The 13,312-nt window shown below is 31.6% G+C and overlaps 2 protein-coding genes across 2 annotated transcripts; one reads left to right on the forward strand and one right to left on the reverse strand.

The window, feature by feature from the left end:
- Nucleotides 1–775: 775 nt before the first annotated feature.
- Nucleotides 776–6,733, forward strand: LOC131847306 (CDP-diacylglycerol--inositol 3-phosphatidyltransferase). The gene is made up of 4 exons (XM_059196852.1): nt 776–917; nt 990–1,124; nt 2,405–2,722; nt 4,865–6,733. Exons 1-4 carry the CDS (start codon nt 869–871, stop codon nt 5,023–5,025), a joined length of 663 nt encoding a protein of 220 aa, XP_059052835.1. The 5' UTR covers nt 776–868; the 3' UTR covers nt 5,026–6,733.
- A 2,033-nt stretch (nt 6,734–8,766) lies between these two features.
- LOC131847325 (T-complex protein 1 subunit zeta) lies at nt 8,767–13,217 on the reverse strand. Its single transcript, XM_059196892.1, has 6 exons — nt 12,952–13,217; nt 12,275–12,474; nt 11,711–11,850; nt 10,797–10,944; nt 10,192–10,385; nt 8,767–9,754 (listed from the first exon to the last, which is right to left on the reverse strand). Exons 1-6 carry the CDS (start codon nt 13,086–13,088, stop codon nt 8,978–8,980), a joined length of 1,596 nt encoding a protein of 531 aa, XP_059052875.1. The 5' UTR covers nt 13,089–13,217; the 3' UTR covers nt 8,767–8,977.
- Between the last annotated feature and the right edge of the window lie 95 nt (nt 13,218–13,312).

Below are 13,312 nucleotides of genomic sequence, written 5' to 3' on the forward strand. Positions count from 1 at the left end.
GGTTTGTCAAACAAATACAATTTCACTTCACTTCAATCAAGTACTCCGTAATGATATTGTGTACCATAATCTGTGAACAAGCTATTCTCTATCTACGCAGGGTATAGACATAGAAAACTACAGACACTAAAAATATTGATTAAAATTGACTGAATTATTATACTCAATATACTCAATTATATGTACTAAATATGTGGATGTCAAATGTTGCACTTACTATTTTATAATTGACAATGCCTCAGACTACTTTACTTGGTAAATAGTGATAGATGGTAGTATATTAGTATATTACCAGAAAAGTAATCTTATAATAGATATTACTTGTTTATGAGATTAGTTTTTAGTAACATCACTTTTAGCGTTATGTAGGTAGTCTTATTGCAACTGTATGAATAATACTCTTCTTTGTAAAATTATACGAAAGGAATACGATGTCGTATTTTTTAGAAGATAATACGGACTGCACACAAGACCTAGTAATTGGACTCAATGTCTTGTAATAATTTAAGTAGCGAACAAATTAAGTAATAACTATTATAGACCATACTGACACTATGGTATTCATTGCTTTTATTTTTCCATGTAGTAATCTGTATAGTGTCATTTTCAATATGAAACTGACATAGACAATGTCATTGTTAATTTATCTGTATCAATTTAATACTTCTTGACAATTTGACGTCTTTTATTTTATTAATTCAAATTAAATTTTTATATGGCTGTATGGGCTGAGTCCTTTTGCCTTTCCCTATAAAGTGAAAAACCGATGAAAAAAAAAATTAAATTTTTGTGCATTTTATGTCACCTTTAAATTAATTGGCTTCGGCAACCTACTTTTAAACCATATTCTTTATCTGCTGTATATAAAATGACGGAAGTAAAAGAGAACATTTTTCTTTTCGTACCCAATATAATTGGTGAGTAAAATTTTAGTATTTTTAGAAATGAATGTTTGATTTTTTATCCTTATATTCATTTAAATATTTTAGGATTCGCTCGAGTCATCTTGGCAGTAATATCCTTCTACTTTATGCCGACGAACTGTATATTTGCCTGTACTTGCTACATTACATCCGCCTTGCTGGACGCTTTTGATGGTCACGCTGCCAGGTATTTCAACCAAAGTAAGTGACAATACTTTTGAATGGTAGCTACTCTAATTGAATTAAAAAAGATATTTTTATTGTGTTATGGAAATATACAGTGTTTTAGTTAAACAGGTTGTGGCGATAATATTGATAGCTTACACAAGGTCGCAGGAAATATTTTTTAATGTACCCAATATAATTTATTTATTTGTTATTCATCGATTAAATAATGTAATGTAATGATATATTTATTATTATATCTGTAATATAGTCTTTTTCATATCTTCACATCATTTTCATATTATTTTGCTTTAGAAATTTTTATTTCATGTTGTTTTTTATATATCTAAACTAATATTAAAAATGGGATTGGATATTGTCTTGAAAAAAGTAAATTCAGAATCCTGCAGTTCCTGAATTCACTTTTGTGAGAATAAAATATCAGATAAATATTCTCATTAATGAGAAATCCATAAACTAGAATCTGTTTTGGGTAATTCATTCACTATTTGGAACATATATTATTTTAAAATGATGTAGACTATGTTAATACAATAGAAAACTCACAGAGTTATGAGCACCCAACTGAAACCGGGGCAGGTCACTGATATGACAATATTCATGTTGTTACATCATCAACTTAATAGTTAATTACTTGATTGTGTATTTTTTTTTGTAGAATTGCAGAATAACAATTCATGCAAATGTATTGAAATTATTGTTATTCACTGCTCCTCAACAGCTGCCTGCTTTAGAATTACCAAATTGACATAAATTTGCATAAGTATGATTATTTTAAGTTACAAATTAGTGTACTATGTGGTAAATAAATAATTTTGAACTTACAGAAATATAAGACCAACCAACTTAAAAAATTAATAGTATTGAACTAATGATACAAGTTTAAATTTTATTTTTGTATATTTCATATTACATAATATCTTAGCCTATTATGAAAGGATGATAATGTTTTACTTTGATAATTATGATTATAATTATTTTTTGTCTTATCAGGGTGTTCATAATGACACCATTCAAATTTTATTGCAAGTTTAACCCATGGTATTATTATGTTTTAATAGTTAGGTAATATTTACAAACCCATTTCATTTCAAATTGAGGTATATGATGATATGTGCTGCTATTTTTATAATGATGTCTCATGTTTTCATCCCACAACTCTTTTATCTTGTGGTATGAAACATATAAAGAAGAAAACAGATTTATCTATCTTCCTATATGCATGTCTTTGTGATATAATCTATTCATATTTGTGAAGAATCAAATGCCAAGAGATGGTTTTGTATTTTTTACAGGTACGAAATTCGGCGCGATGTTAGACCAGTTGACCGACCGTGCTGGTACAGCTTGCCTCATGATGACGCTGGCCGCTTTCTATCCCAAATACACATTCTGGTTGCAGCTCTCACTCACAATTGACATAACATGCCATTGGTTGTACTTGCACACTAGCACACTTCAAGGAAAAACTTCTCACAAGTTCATAGACATGTCTGAGAATCCTATAATGCACTTGTATTACACTAATAGAACTGTATTGTTCTGTATGTGTGCGGGCAATGAAGCATTCTATGCTGCTCTATATGTTATGTACTTCTACACTGGACCTACAGGTATTTTTTTTTATTTTCCTTCTATATCTGTAATATATATATATATATACTGTGATACTATTATTTCGTTCATTCATTCATAGTTTAAGAGCAACTGTCTTGTCAGTGGAGTTCTTGCTATTTTCTACGATCTTCCATCATGTCCCTTGATAAGACACGCTCCAATTTTGTGTTTAATTCCTATTATTTATTTCATTGAAAATCTTCTATTAGTCTGAAATCTAAAATATATCTTATCAAATATTTTATTAACCGCCTTAAAAAGAAAGTTGGTTTATTTTTTAATGTTTATCGCAGTCTTTTTGTCTCTGTGACTGTTCCTGTAGAAATTCTATAGTTATTGTTTCAGTAATTTGATTTTAAAAACGATAATAACTGAAAACAAATGTATTTTTCCCTGGCATTTACGTTAATTATAGAATAGTGCTGAACTACCTACTGCCTAATTTTAAAAATCAAATGAAGAATGATAAATATAAATTGGATTTGTTTTTTCGAACTATTCTAATGCTGTTAGTCGCAGCTGGTCTTTACAACTTCACCGATGAATAGATAGCATTCCAAATTCGCGGAAGGACTTAAGGTGCGGCTGACCCTACCTGGCGCATATAACTTCAGTCAGAAGGCACCGTCATGAGTTCGACCCTCAGCTCGGTCGCCGTAATTTTAATCCCTGTTTGAATTGGACGGAGAATCGGTCGGAGCGCCAAACCAGGTGTGAATCCGGAATTCCGTGATAAAAGATGTTTGTTAACGAGTAAATATTTTTTTATTAATGTAATTGAGGCCAAGCTATCGCATGTAGCTGACGAGGGAAAAACTGAGGATTTAGTGGAAAATATGAAGATAATAAACAGATGAAACTGATACAACGGCTATAGGTATAATACATATTGCAATAAAAAGAATTTGTTAAAAAAATCCTCCTAGATCGATGTGCGTGACTCCTTCTAATCGTTCTAAAGAATGCTATACTTTGTCGACTCGATTATGCCATAATTTATTGATGGCCCTATTAGTATGCGTTCAAAGTGCACTTGATTATATTCACTATCTTCTAATTGATTCAGCTTGTGGCACGGGCAACATTAGAAGATAACTATATTTGTTAATTCGTTCTATCTTTATATAACTGTACATACATTCTATATTATTGCACGTTACACTTAATACTACTTTATTTTACGTAGTATAAAATGACTTCACCCCGCTGTAGTTCGCTTAAATCTTTGAAATAACGCAACGGATTTTAATACAGTTTTTAGCAATAGATAGAGAGATTGAAGAGGAAGATTTATAAGTGTACACATGTACATTGTACACCCGTCCGAAGTCGGGCCGGGTAGGCAGTTAACAATATGTATAATATTTTAAGTCTCCAAATTTTGTTTTCCAATATTTAATAACATTACAATGTATTATTGTACATGAACATAATATATTATTTATAGTATTGTACATAAAATTTACGTGAAGAGACAAAAATAAACAACAGTACCCAAATCAACCGTTTTTAGAAAATTGTGTCACTAGGTGTTACGTCAACATTCATAATTGGGTAGGTATTGGTACCTATATGTAACTAAAAAGTGAGTGTATGTTAAATCCATTCAATAAAATATTATAGTCAATCAAATCAAAATAACTTTCTTCATGTAGGTCTTTTACCGTATCCATAATGATAATACAAAACCATCGACAGATCCGCGTGTACCAAAAATTATTTAATATTAAAAATTACCACGTTAAAATAATCTTAGGTTGACATAACCAAGATGAACAAGAACACATAGCTAATAGTTCTGATTCTTATTAAACACTGCACAAGATTTACTACGCCAGCATTTAAGGCACTAACAGGCTCGACGAGGAGAAGCGTTTCCTTATCGGCATTTGAAATATAAGAAATGAACTGAACTGACTGAATATGAAAGAACCAAGAATTGTATCTATATAAGTACAGAGCTGATTGCAAAACCTTTCTCTGTGTCGTAAGGCAAGATAATAGGATTATTTAGTGCAATAGATGTCTAATTTTAACGAAGAATAAAAACTTCATATTATAGTATCAAATGTTATATTGCCAATATTAACTTTTATTACTTCAATCCGTAATCTTATCATAAGAACATTACTTTACAGTTTTTGGGATCGGTTTATGGAAACTGATAGCTTTGGTGTCAGCGCCGGTGGCTATAGTAAAGGCCGGTATATCGGTGCTTCATGGAATCGTGGCTTCTCTCAATTTGGCAACTATTGACGTCAACGAACGCGCTGCACTCGCTGAAAAGTCGAAGAACTAATTTCTGTAAGGTTCTAATTAATGTATTACTGATATACAACCAGTTTTAACGAGTTCTTCTAATATACGTGTAACTCTCCCCCGTACGTGTACACTCTCCTAACATATGAGTATTAAGTGTATTTGTAATGGTTAAAGGATTTTAGTCTTACAATATTTTGTGAAGTGTATGGTTTATATCTTCTATAGGGTATATTACACTAGCATATATTATCATTATGTATGTAAAATTTGGAGCAATAAGTACAGTACAGAAATCAAACATGATCTCACTAGATTGTTTTAAGTTTTGTACATATATGATAGATGTTAATTTAATTTCTTCATAAATGGATATAGTTTTATATAATTATTTGGTAATGTAATAAACCCTATAAAGAAAATTTAGTAATTAATATACTCGATTCTATGTGTCAACTTTTGTGTTTCGTGGCAAACTAAAATATAAGTTAACCTCTAGTAGTAGTTATTAGGAAAACTGTTTGTATTTCGAATATGTGTTTATAATCTCGGATATCTACCTATATTTATATAGTTAGTCCATTTCTCCCCTCGTTAGAAATTTGGCCCGAACATGTTTAACAACTGCGACACATAATATCTATTACCTACGTGTTTCCAGAATCGCACCAAACTGTTTTAGTTTTTGAATAATGCAAAGAACAGGCTGGCTGGTCTTTATACTTTGAACTGTCCTCGGGCCAGTGCGAAATATTTCCTCTCGTCCAAAAACATTTACAATGCTTCAGTTGAATTATGAAGACTTTTTTTTACAACATTTGGTAACAATAAATAAATAGGTATGTTCTCTTGCATGACATTAATAACAAAACCAAGGAATCTACTGCGATGTTACGAGTTCGAAGAGTCCTGAGTCTTTCAAATCCGAACGATGTTCTAGGCGTTGACGATTCTCAGTTCTACTTAACCGACTCAAAAACTAGGACTTCTTAATTCGACTATATCGTACATTACTTTTTGCGTGGTAACGGGATATCTTTGTCAATTGAATTAAAAACTTATGTACATTTATAATTGTAATATAATATACCAAATTTAAATTTATAGGTACTATTATGTATATTTATAATAAATCGTGTTTTAAACACATTGCTATTTCATAGGTGGTCCTGCCAATTGGCTATTGGTTTATATTGACTATAGTCTGCCAATTAAGTGTATTCCTGCGGGTGACAATTGCACGACGGGGTCGAGGAATCATAGATTATATGAAGAGTCGATTTTTTTAATAATATGGTATGATGTAACGGCGTGTCCTAACTGTATATTTGATGACGGGACATCAGTGGTTGGCAGTAGGATTAACATGAAATTTGGTCAGTTATCCCATCACGGAGGACGACCTAACATGGTACATAGCTAGCAGTATCGTTACGTGATTATACTTTGCGAATGAGGCTAACGAAGTATTAGAATCTCAGCATTTGTCATAGAGTTAGGCTAAACCATCCTCAAATATCAATAGCGTGATGTATACTGAATGAGCATGTTTGCTATGCGTAGCAATAAATATATGTTGGTTACTCCATCAATCTTGCATTTTTTAAAACCTTTTATTACTATATATATGTAGTTTTTGGCATATATATATGGCAAAAACTATATCATTATCTAATAGCTCTTTAAATAATGAAATAATTTGTCAATTATACTAAAAATATGATAGTTTCCTATATGTAAGCTTTTTTTCTTTATTTTTAACAAGATCTGGAGTTCAATGGCTTATGTTTTTGAGTGAACACTTTGCAATGCATTAAAATTTCTACGCTAAATAATATTGATATATCTAATTTATTCATAAATATTTTTGCATACCTCTTGGCCAAATATGATGTTTTATTATAAGAACTAATTTGTGACTATATAGACTCGTTGTGTACAGGAACATGACCATATAACGAGGCTATAGTGATATAATTAAGACGAGAGCTAAAAAAATATATTACTGACATTATTATGCTTCGACCGGCATTGAATACGCCATTTGAAAAAAAGATTAATTGAGTTTCTGGTTTATCTTGAACTCTATTACTATTTACACATTTAGCGTACCATTTGGGATATCGTGCATGATCTACATGAGACTACTACCATTCAAGCTCTTCCCAGAAATATAGGTTACACAGCCTTCGTTGTATGGCCGCTGCTACGATTTTCTGGAGTAGTTTTATGTATATTTCGGTGCGAAGAAACACTACAAATGCAAAACGGCCAAAATATTTTTAATTTACATGCCATTATTAATATTTTCATAAATATTTACAGATTAAATCTATTTAAAAATAATCTCTACAGATTATACTGCTACATTACTACATTTCCACTATACTTATTTATTTGATTTATTGATGGAGTTATGTCTGTCGTGGATACGGAAAGCTTGGTACCGGGGTTTTATCTAGGCTATATGTTTACAAGATATGTATACTACAGATGTAATTGTAACATTTGGATGCTGCATAAATACCTTAACAATAGCCACCGATTTTTTTTTACAAATTATTCACTGTTAATGTAGTGTATCTTGTTTGCCTAATATAGAAACCACTATTTTTGGTGGCAAATAAGCATAAGCTACATCTGATGGTAAACGGTTGTCATGTGTGCGTTGTAGACTCGAAATAAATTTCTTAACAGCTGTGTTTGATTATTTACTTTGGAACAAAATATTATATTGTTATAACATAGTGTTGTTAAATTATCTAGTCGTTTTAATTATGTAACAGTAAATTGTATCAATAATTAAGTAGTGAATGATTTTTGTGTATTTATTTGTATACTAAACCCGCGGCGTCTTTTTACTATATATAATTTATCCTTCATCTCCTATATGGCTTTGTTATATTATTATGTACCACGTTAATTAAGGATAATCTCATGTTATCAAATAATAAAAACTCCTTAAAAATAAGTAGTAGTCTAGTAGATGATAAGTACTAAATATATATTTTTAAAACGGTGATAAGTAAAAGGGGCATTTTTATTATATTGCCATATATTAAGAAAGGTTTTAGTAGTGAGCTTATTTGTTTTAGTTACTTAATTGATATTCCAGTATTTGATATAAAACATTCATGAAACAACTACAACAGGGGAAATAATATAGTAAACATGGCTTTTGCCATAAACATTCCACATAATTTTATACTAAATATGTAAAATATACATTTTAATTTTATTAGTAACCGATTAAAATGACGTAACAGCCGAAACAGATTTTTTTTTATTTTAGTAAATATTTATAGTTTTGGTAGTTTCAGTTATGGTCGAAACCAATATTTGGTTTGGTTTGCGTTTGTGTTACTTTGTACAAATTTCTTTTTTTCTTGAAATATGTGATATACATTTCCTTTTCATTTTTATTCATATAAGCCGTTATTTCTTAGTGGGTTATGCGAATTATTAACGAGAATTTATGTAATAGATTCACAAAAAGGATTGTAAGATGAGATCCGAAACTATATGCTGCATTAAAACTTTATTGTCTTTATTGTATACAATGCATATAGATTCGCTTCTAATTAAGTATAATTAATAGTTTAATTGTAATTGATGGAATTTATGTGATTCGTTGTTTTATTTGTTGTGAATAAATTGAATGAAAAATATTTTCAAGTAATTTTTATTATTCATAGTAAACTTCCATGCTCCATACACAATTTACTTGAAATCACCCTCAGGTGCTTTAATTTGTTTCAAACAACCATTTATGAAAAAAAAAAAACAATGGTATATAGGAGTTACTTTTTTATTGTTTAAACTAATTACTGTAGTAAGTGTAATATACTGTAGATATCTCGCACATACATAGAGATATAAGAACTTACAATGCAAAGTTGCAATGTTAAAATTAAAAGAGTAAATATTATTAGATTATATTTTAAAAATAAAGCATTTTGTTATCTTATTATGCATCTGATAAAGTTGCGTAATTATCCTTTGAGGCTGCTCATGCCCGCTCTCATAATTTCATCAACAAGGAGGAGATTGCTGGCTATCACAGAACAAGAATTAATAATCTGTTTCTTCACAATATAATTGTCGATTATTCCCACATCTGTTGACTTTATTGCCTCGCCTGTGCTCAAGTCTAAACCGATTGGGACAGGACTTAAACGAGCTTCTTCTTGAAGTTTGACAATGGTATCCTGAGCATCATAACCAGAATTCACAGAAAGTGTCTTGGGAATAACTAACAAAGCTTCAGCATAAGCCTGGATACCCAGGCGAGCTTTTCCTTTAACAGTATCTTTGTATTTCTGCAGCTCCATATTGGCCTTGATCTCAAAGGCGCCAGCACCAGGAATAACACACCTGTCTTCAATTGCGTTGTTAATCGCCCGGAGACCGTCACGGACAGCATCCTTAATTTGAGTAAGTGTGTGCTTATTGGGGCCTTTAATCAGGATTGTTACAGAAAGTGGGTTCTTACACTGTTCAACAAATGTGTATTTGTCTTCTCCAAGTATATGTTCATAAACCAGGCCAGCATATCCCAAGCAGTCTTCGTTAAGATCTTCAACTGAATTCATGGCAATACCGCCACAGGCCAATGCGAGGCGCTCCATATTACGCCTCTTGGCGCGGCGCAGACCCATAATGCCTTCTTTAGCGAAGGCATCTAAAGAAAGTGGGTCAATGCCCTTTTGATTTATAACAACAAATGTGTTGTTAGTTCCGTCGCACAGTTTCTTCTTCAAGGCAATAATCTGTGAAATAAAAAACAAAGTTATAAAATTTCTTCTTTTTATTTAAATGGCTTCCACCAAATGAGTTCGGTGATTTTGCCAACGTCGTGGTTTGGGAGATACAGTGGTGTGGTTTACGGTTTTCTTGACTGTGTTCATAGAAAGGACTGTTTCAGTTGGCTGAGAATGCTAAGGACAACACAACATATATTATAAAATTTCTTACAAAGTCGCTTGCATATGGCACACCTACTGAGTGTCTAACAACATAAGTCGCCTTAAAAGGTGTGAACTGAAATGGCTTAAGCTGATGACTAATCAAGACCATCTAAAGAGATGATGATTCTACTGGGAATCACTCTACCTTCACATATGCTCATAGTCTTCGACTGATTGCAAGATGGCCACATTAAAAATATATATAAAAATTATCAGCACTATGTACTATTATTGTTAACCTTTTTAACGCGTTGATCAATAAATTCCCTCTCCGCAGCAATAAGCTTCTCCCTGTCTTCAGCAGACTTGTAGAAGAAACCAGAGTTAACTTCAGTCTTCTCATACTCGAGAGAAACATTGCAAGTAAGAATATATGCATTCTCAACACGCTTGGGCATGTCAGGGTGGCGACCACCATGATCTAACACCAAACCTGAAATGAAAAAATTGGAATACTAGTTCTACATTACAAATACACTAATACCTTTAAAGATTTTGGTTCCAAAACAAAAAGGAAATATTATAGTATTGTAGACTATATGTCTGTCCTGTCATAATGCTATATTTTCAGACCTACAAACACATAATTTTCATATTGAAGCAGTATATGTATATACTGTTGGCCCAATCTTAATGGAAACTGTAAGATGTCTACAAATTAGTTCAAAATTTAGTAAATAACGAGATCATACTAGCTAGTAGATATGTTACACTTCTGCAACACAAAATTAGTATCCATATTTTTATTCTACTTAGCTTCACCCTATATTAATGTATATGTCAAAAAATACCTAAACTCTTGTCTTAATTTTAAAATTCATAGATACATATATAATTAAATTACCGCGAATTAGTGTGGTCTCTGTGGAAGTTTTGTGTTGCATCTCCATAAGCTCAACCATGTGCAAGTCAACTGGGTTACCTGGAATGCGGATTGCAAGCACTGCATCCACACATGCATCGGTAAGCACATTAGCTAAACTTGGGTGTACCTAAAAAAATTGTTTTGGATAATTAATTTAATATACTAAAATGTCCAGACATATGGCGGCGTGGTGGGCCGGGTCAATGGGCTCCCTAAAATATGGTCGAGCGCAGTGATGGCTGGCTCATCCGTCATACTCGTGAACGAGTGCTGCTTGTAGGGTCTGGTCTGCTCTTATCGCTACGACTGATTTAATCTTATTGCATGATTATATTTGACCCAAAAAATTAGTGCTTGTTGGTAGTTTGTATTCACACGTTTCGACTTGTAAATGTAAACTTACAAGGATTATTTAAAAGAGCAACACACAAGTTTCTTGCTCGTTCTTCTTGTGATGAGACAGCTTTCCGAACGAGTGGTAGATAAAAAACAAATTGTTATGACTATTCAAAAGTGCTTAAATTAAGTTTATTTGAATAAATGATTTTCTATTCTATTCTAAAAAGTAAGGTATATCTTTATTAGGCTATATAACAGTTGTAAATACAAGATATAAGAGAAAAACCATTATTGGGGGATGTTATCAATAACAAAACTAAAATCAATAATTATTAGACTTTTTGTCTGTTTGTGTTTCTGTGAGTGATAAACAATTGTGTGTAGAAGCATCCAACTAATATGATTAATACTAATTTGATAATAAAGGGCTTTGTTGTTATATATTACTATGGGACTTTTAGGCTACAAGAGAAATTATTGTAATTGTAAGAAAATTTATTGTACTGTATAATAATAATAATGTTATAGATTGACTTATTATGCTTGTAGATTACCTTGGTCTTCAGGGAGGTGCGGGCTACATCAAGTAAACTCACACGCTTAACATCAATAGGTATTTTCATGGACTCCAAAATTTGCAAAGCCTTGGTTCTGGCTACATCATAACCTTCAGTTATTATTCTGGGATGTAAACCTAAATATAACAAATATATTTCAATTTCATACAACAGTAGAATATAATACTTATACTTTGAGGAGCATAGATAGATTAGATTAATTATTTATTTGCACCATAAGGACACAAACATGGTTATAAAATGAAAATAAAATTGGTCAATTTAGACAGAATATTAAATACACACATTTTATTTCATCAATTTTTTTTTTTACACTTTCTTGAACTCATCACTTACTTTCATATCACGTTTTTAAATACCTATGTTAAAAAAACAGCTGAATAATATAACATAATATATAGAATTAAAAAATACTTTTATTTTTAATCATTTCATAGAAGTGCTAACACAAAGAATCAAAATGTATATTAGATTCAGACCTTATGTATATCATAATACTATACATTATGTTAAAATATTTTTTTTGTTATTTTTCTGTACCTTCACTGATGTAAATGTCGGCTTGCTTCAACAACTCCCCAATCAGTAATACAGTAGATGTAGTGCCATCACCAGTGGCATCATCCTGAGCTGTGGAAGCGCGGGCTATGAGCGAAGCAGTAGGGTGTTGAATTTGCATCTCATGTAATAACACATTGCCGTCTTTTGTTATTTTGATATCACCAGCCCCAGATACTAACCTGTGTTAAAAATTTAATGATATGCTAAATTCCAAGAACAACAAACCTACTACACTATTTACCTTCACTACTAGATCACTTTGTTATATAGTTTACTAGCTACTTACGCCGGGTTCGCCCGGGTGTACATATATTATACATATAAACCTTCCTCTAGAATCACTCTACTAAAAAAACCCGCTTCGAAAATCCATTGCGTAGTTTTAAAGATTTCAGCATACATAGTAACGGACAAACAGCGACCGCGACTTGTAACTATATAATGATTATATACTTTAGAAAACAGGTGTGCTATTATTATTATATCCATTCATCGTCAAATTGTCATTCAAATGGCAGTTAGTCACATGGTTTTTATAATGGACAATATAAGCGAATTAAATACTTTTCACAGTAATGAAATAACAATCTGCATTGAACGCTAAACAAAATTTTATTCTACATTGTTAGAAGTTTAAAAATAGGATTAAAGCTTACATTTTCATTGTGCCTTTCGGCCCTAGGTTAGTTTTCATTACATCTTGGATCCCTTTTGCAGCAGATATGTTTACAGCTAAGGCCTGTGCTGCTCTAGCAAATTCAGCTTTAGGGTTTAATAAACTAATTGCAGCCATATCGACAATTAATAAAAGTTTTCTATAAAGCCGAAAAGAAGAATTAAACAATAAAGTTATGCCGTGAAACCGATATACAAAATTTCTTCAATAATGAATGACAATGAACAATAGGCAGCCACCAACATAATTCATTCACTTTTGGAACGAATGACAACGTCGTAGACAGATTACTCTGTCTATGCTGTAATATAAATGATAACTAAAACACTGACGTTTTGTTG

The sequence above is a fragment of the Achroia grisella genome, unplaced genomic scaffold (assembly GCF_030625045.1).
Source record: "Achroia grisella isolate CSIRO2021 unplaced genomic scaffold, CSIRO_AGI_Agris_v1 utg109, whole genome shotgun sequence".
Taxonomy (NCBI): domain Eukaryota; kingdom Metazoa; phylum Arthropoda; class Insecta; order Lepidoptera; family Pyralidae; genus Achroia; species Achroia grisella.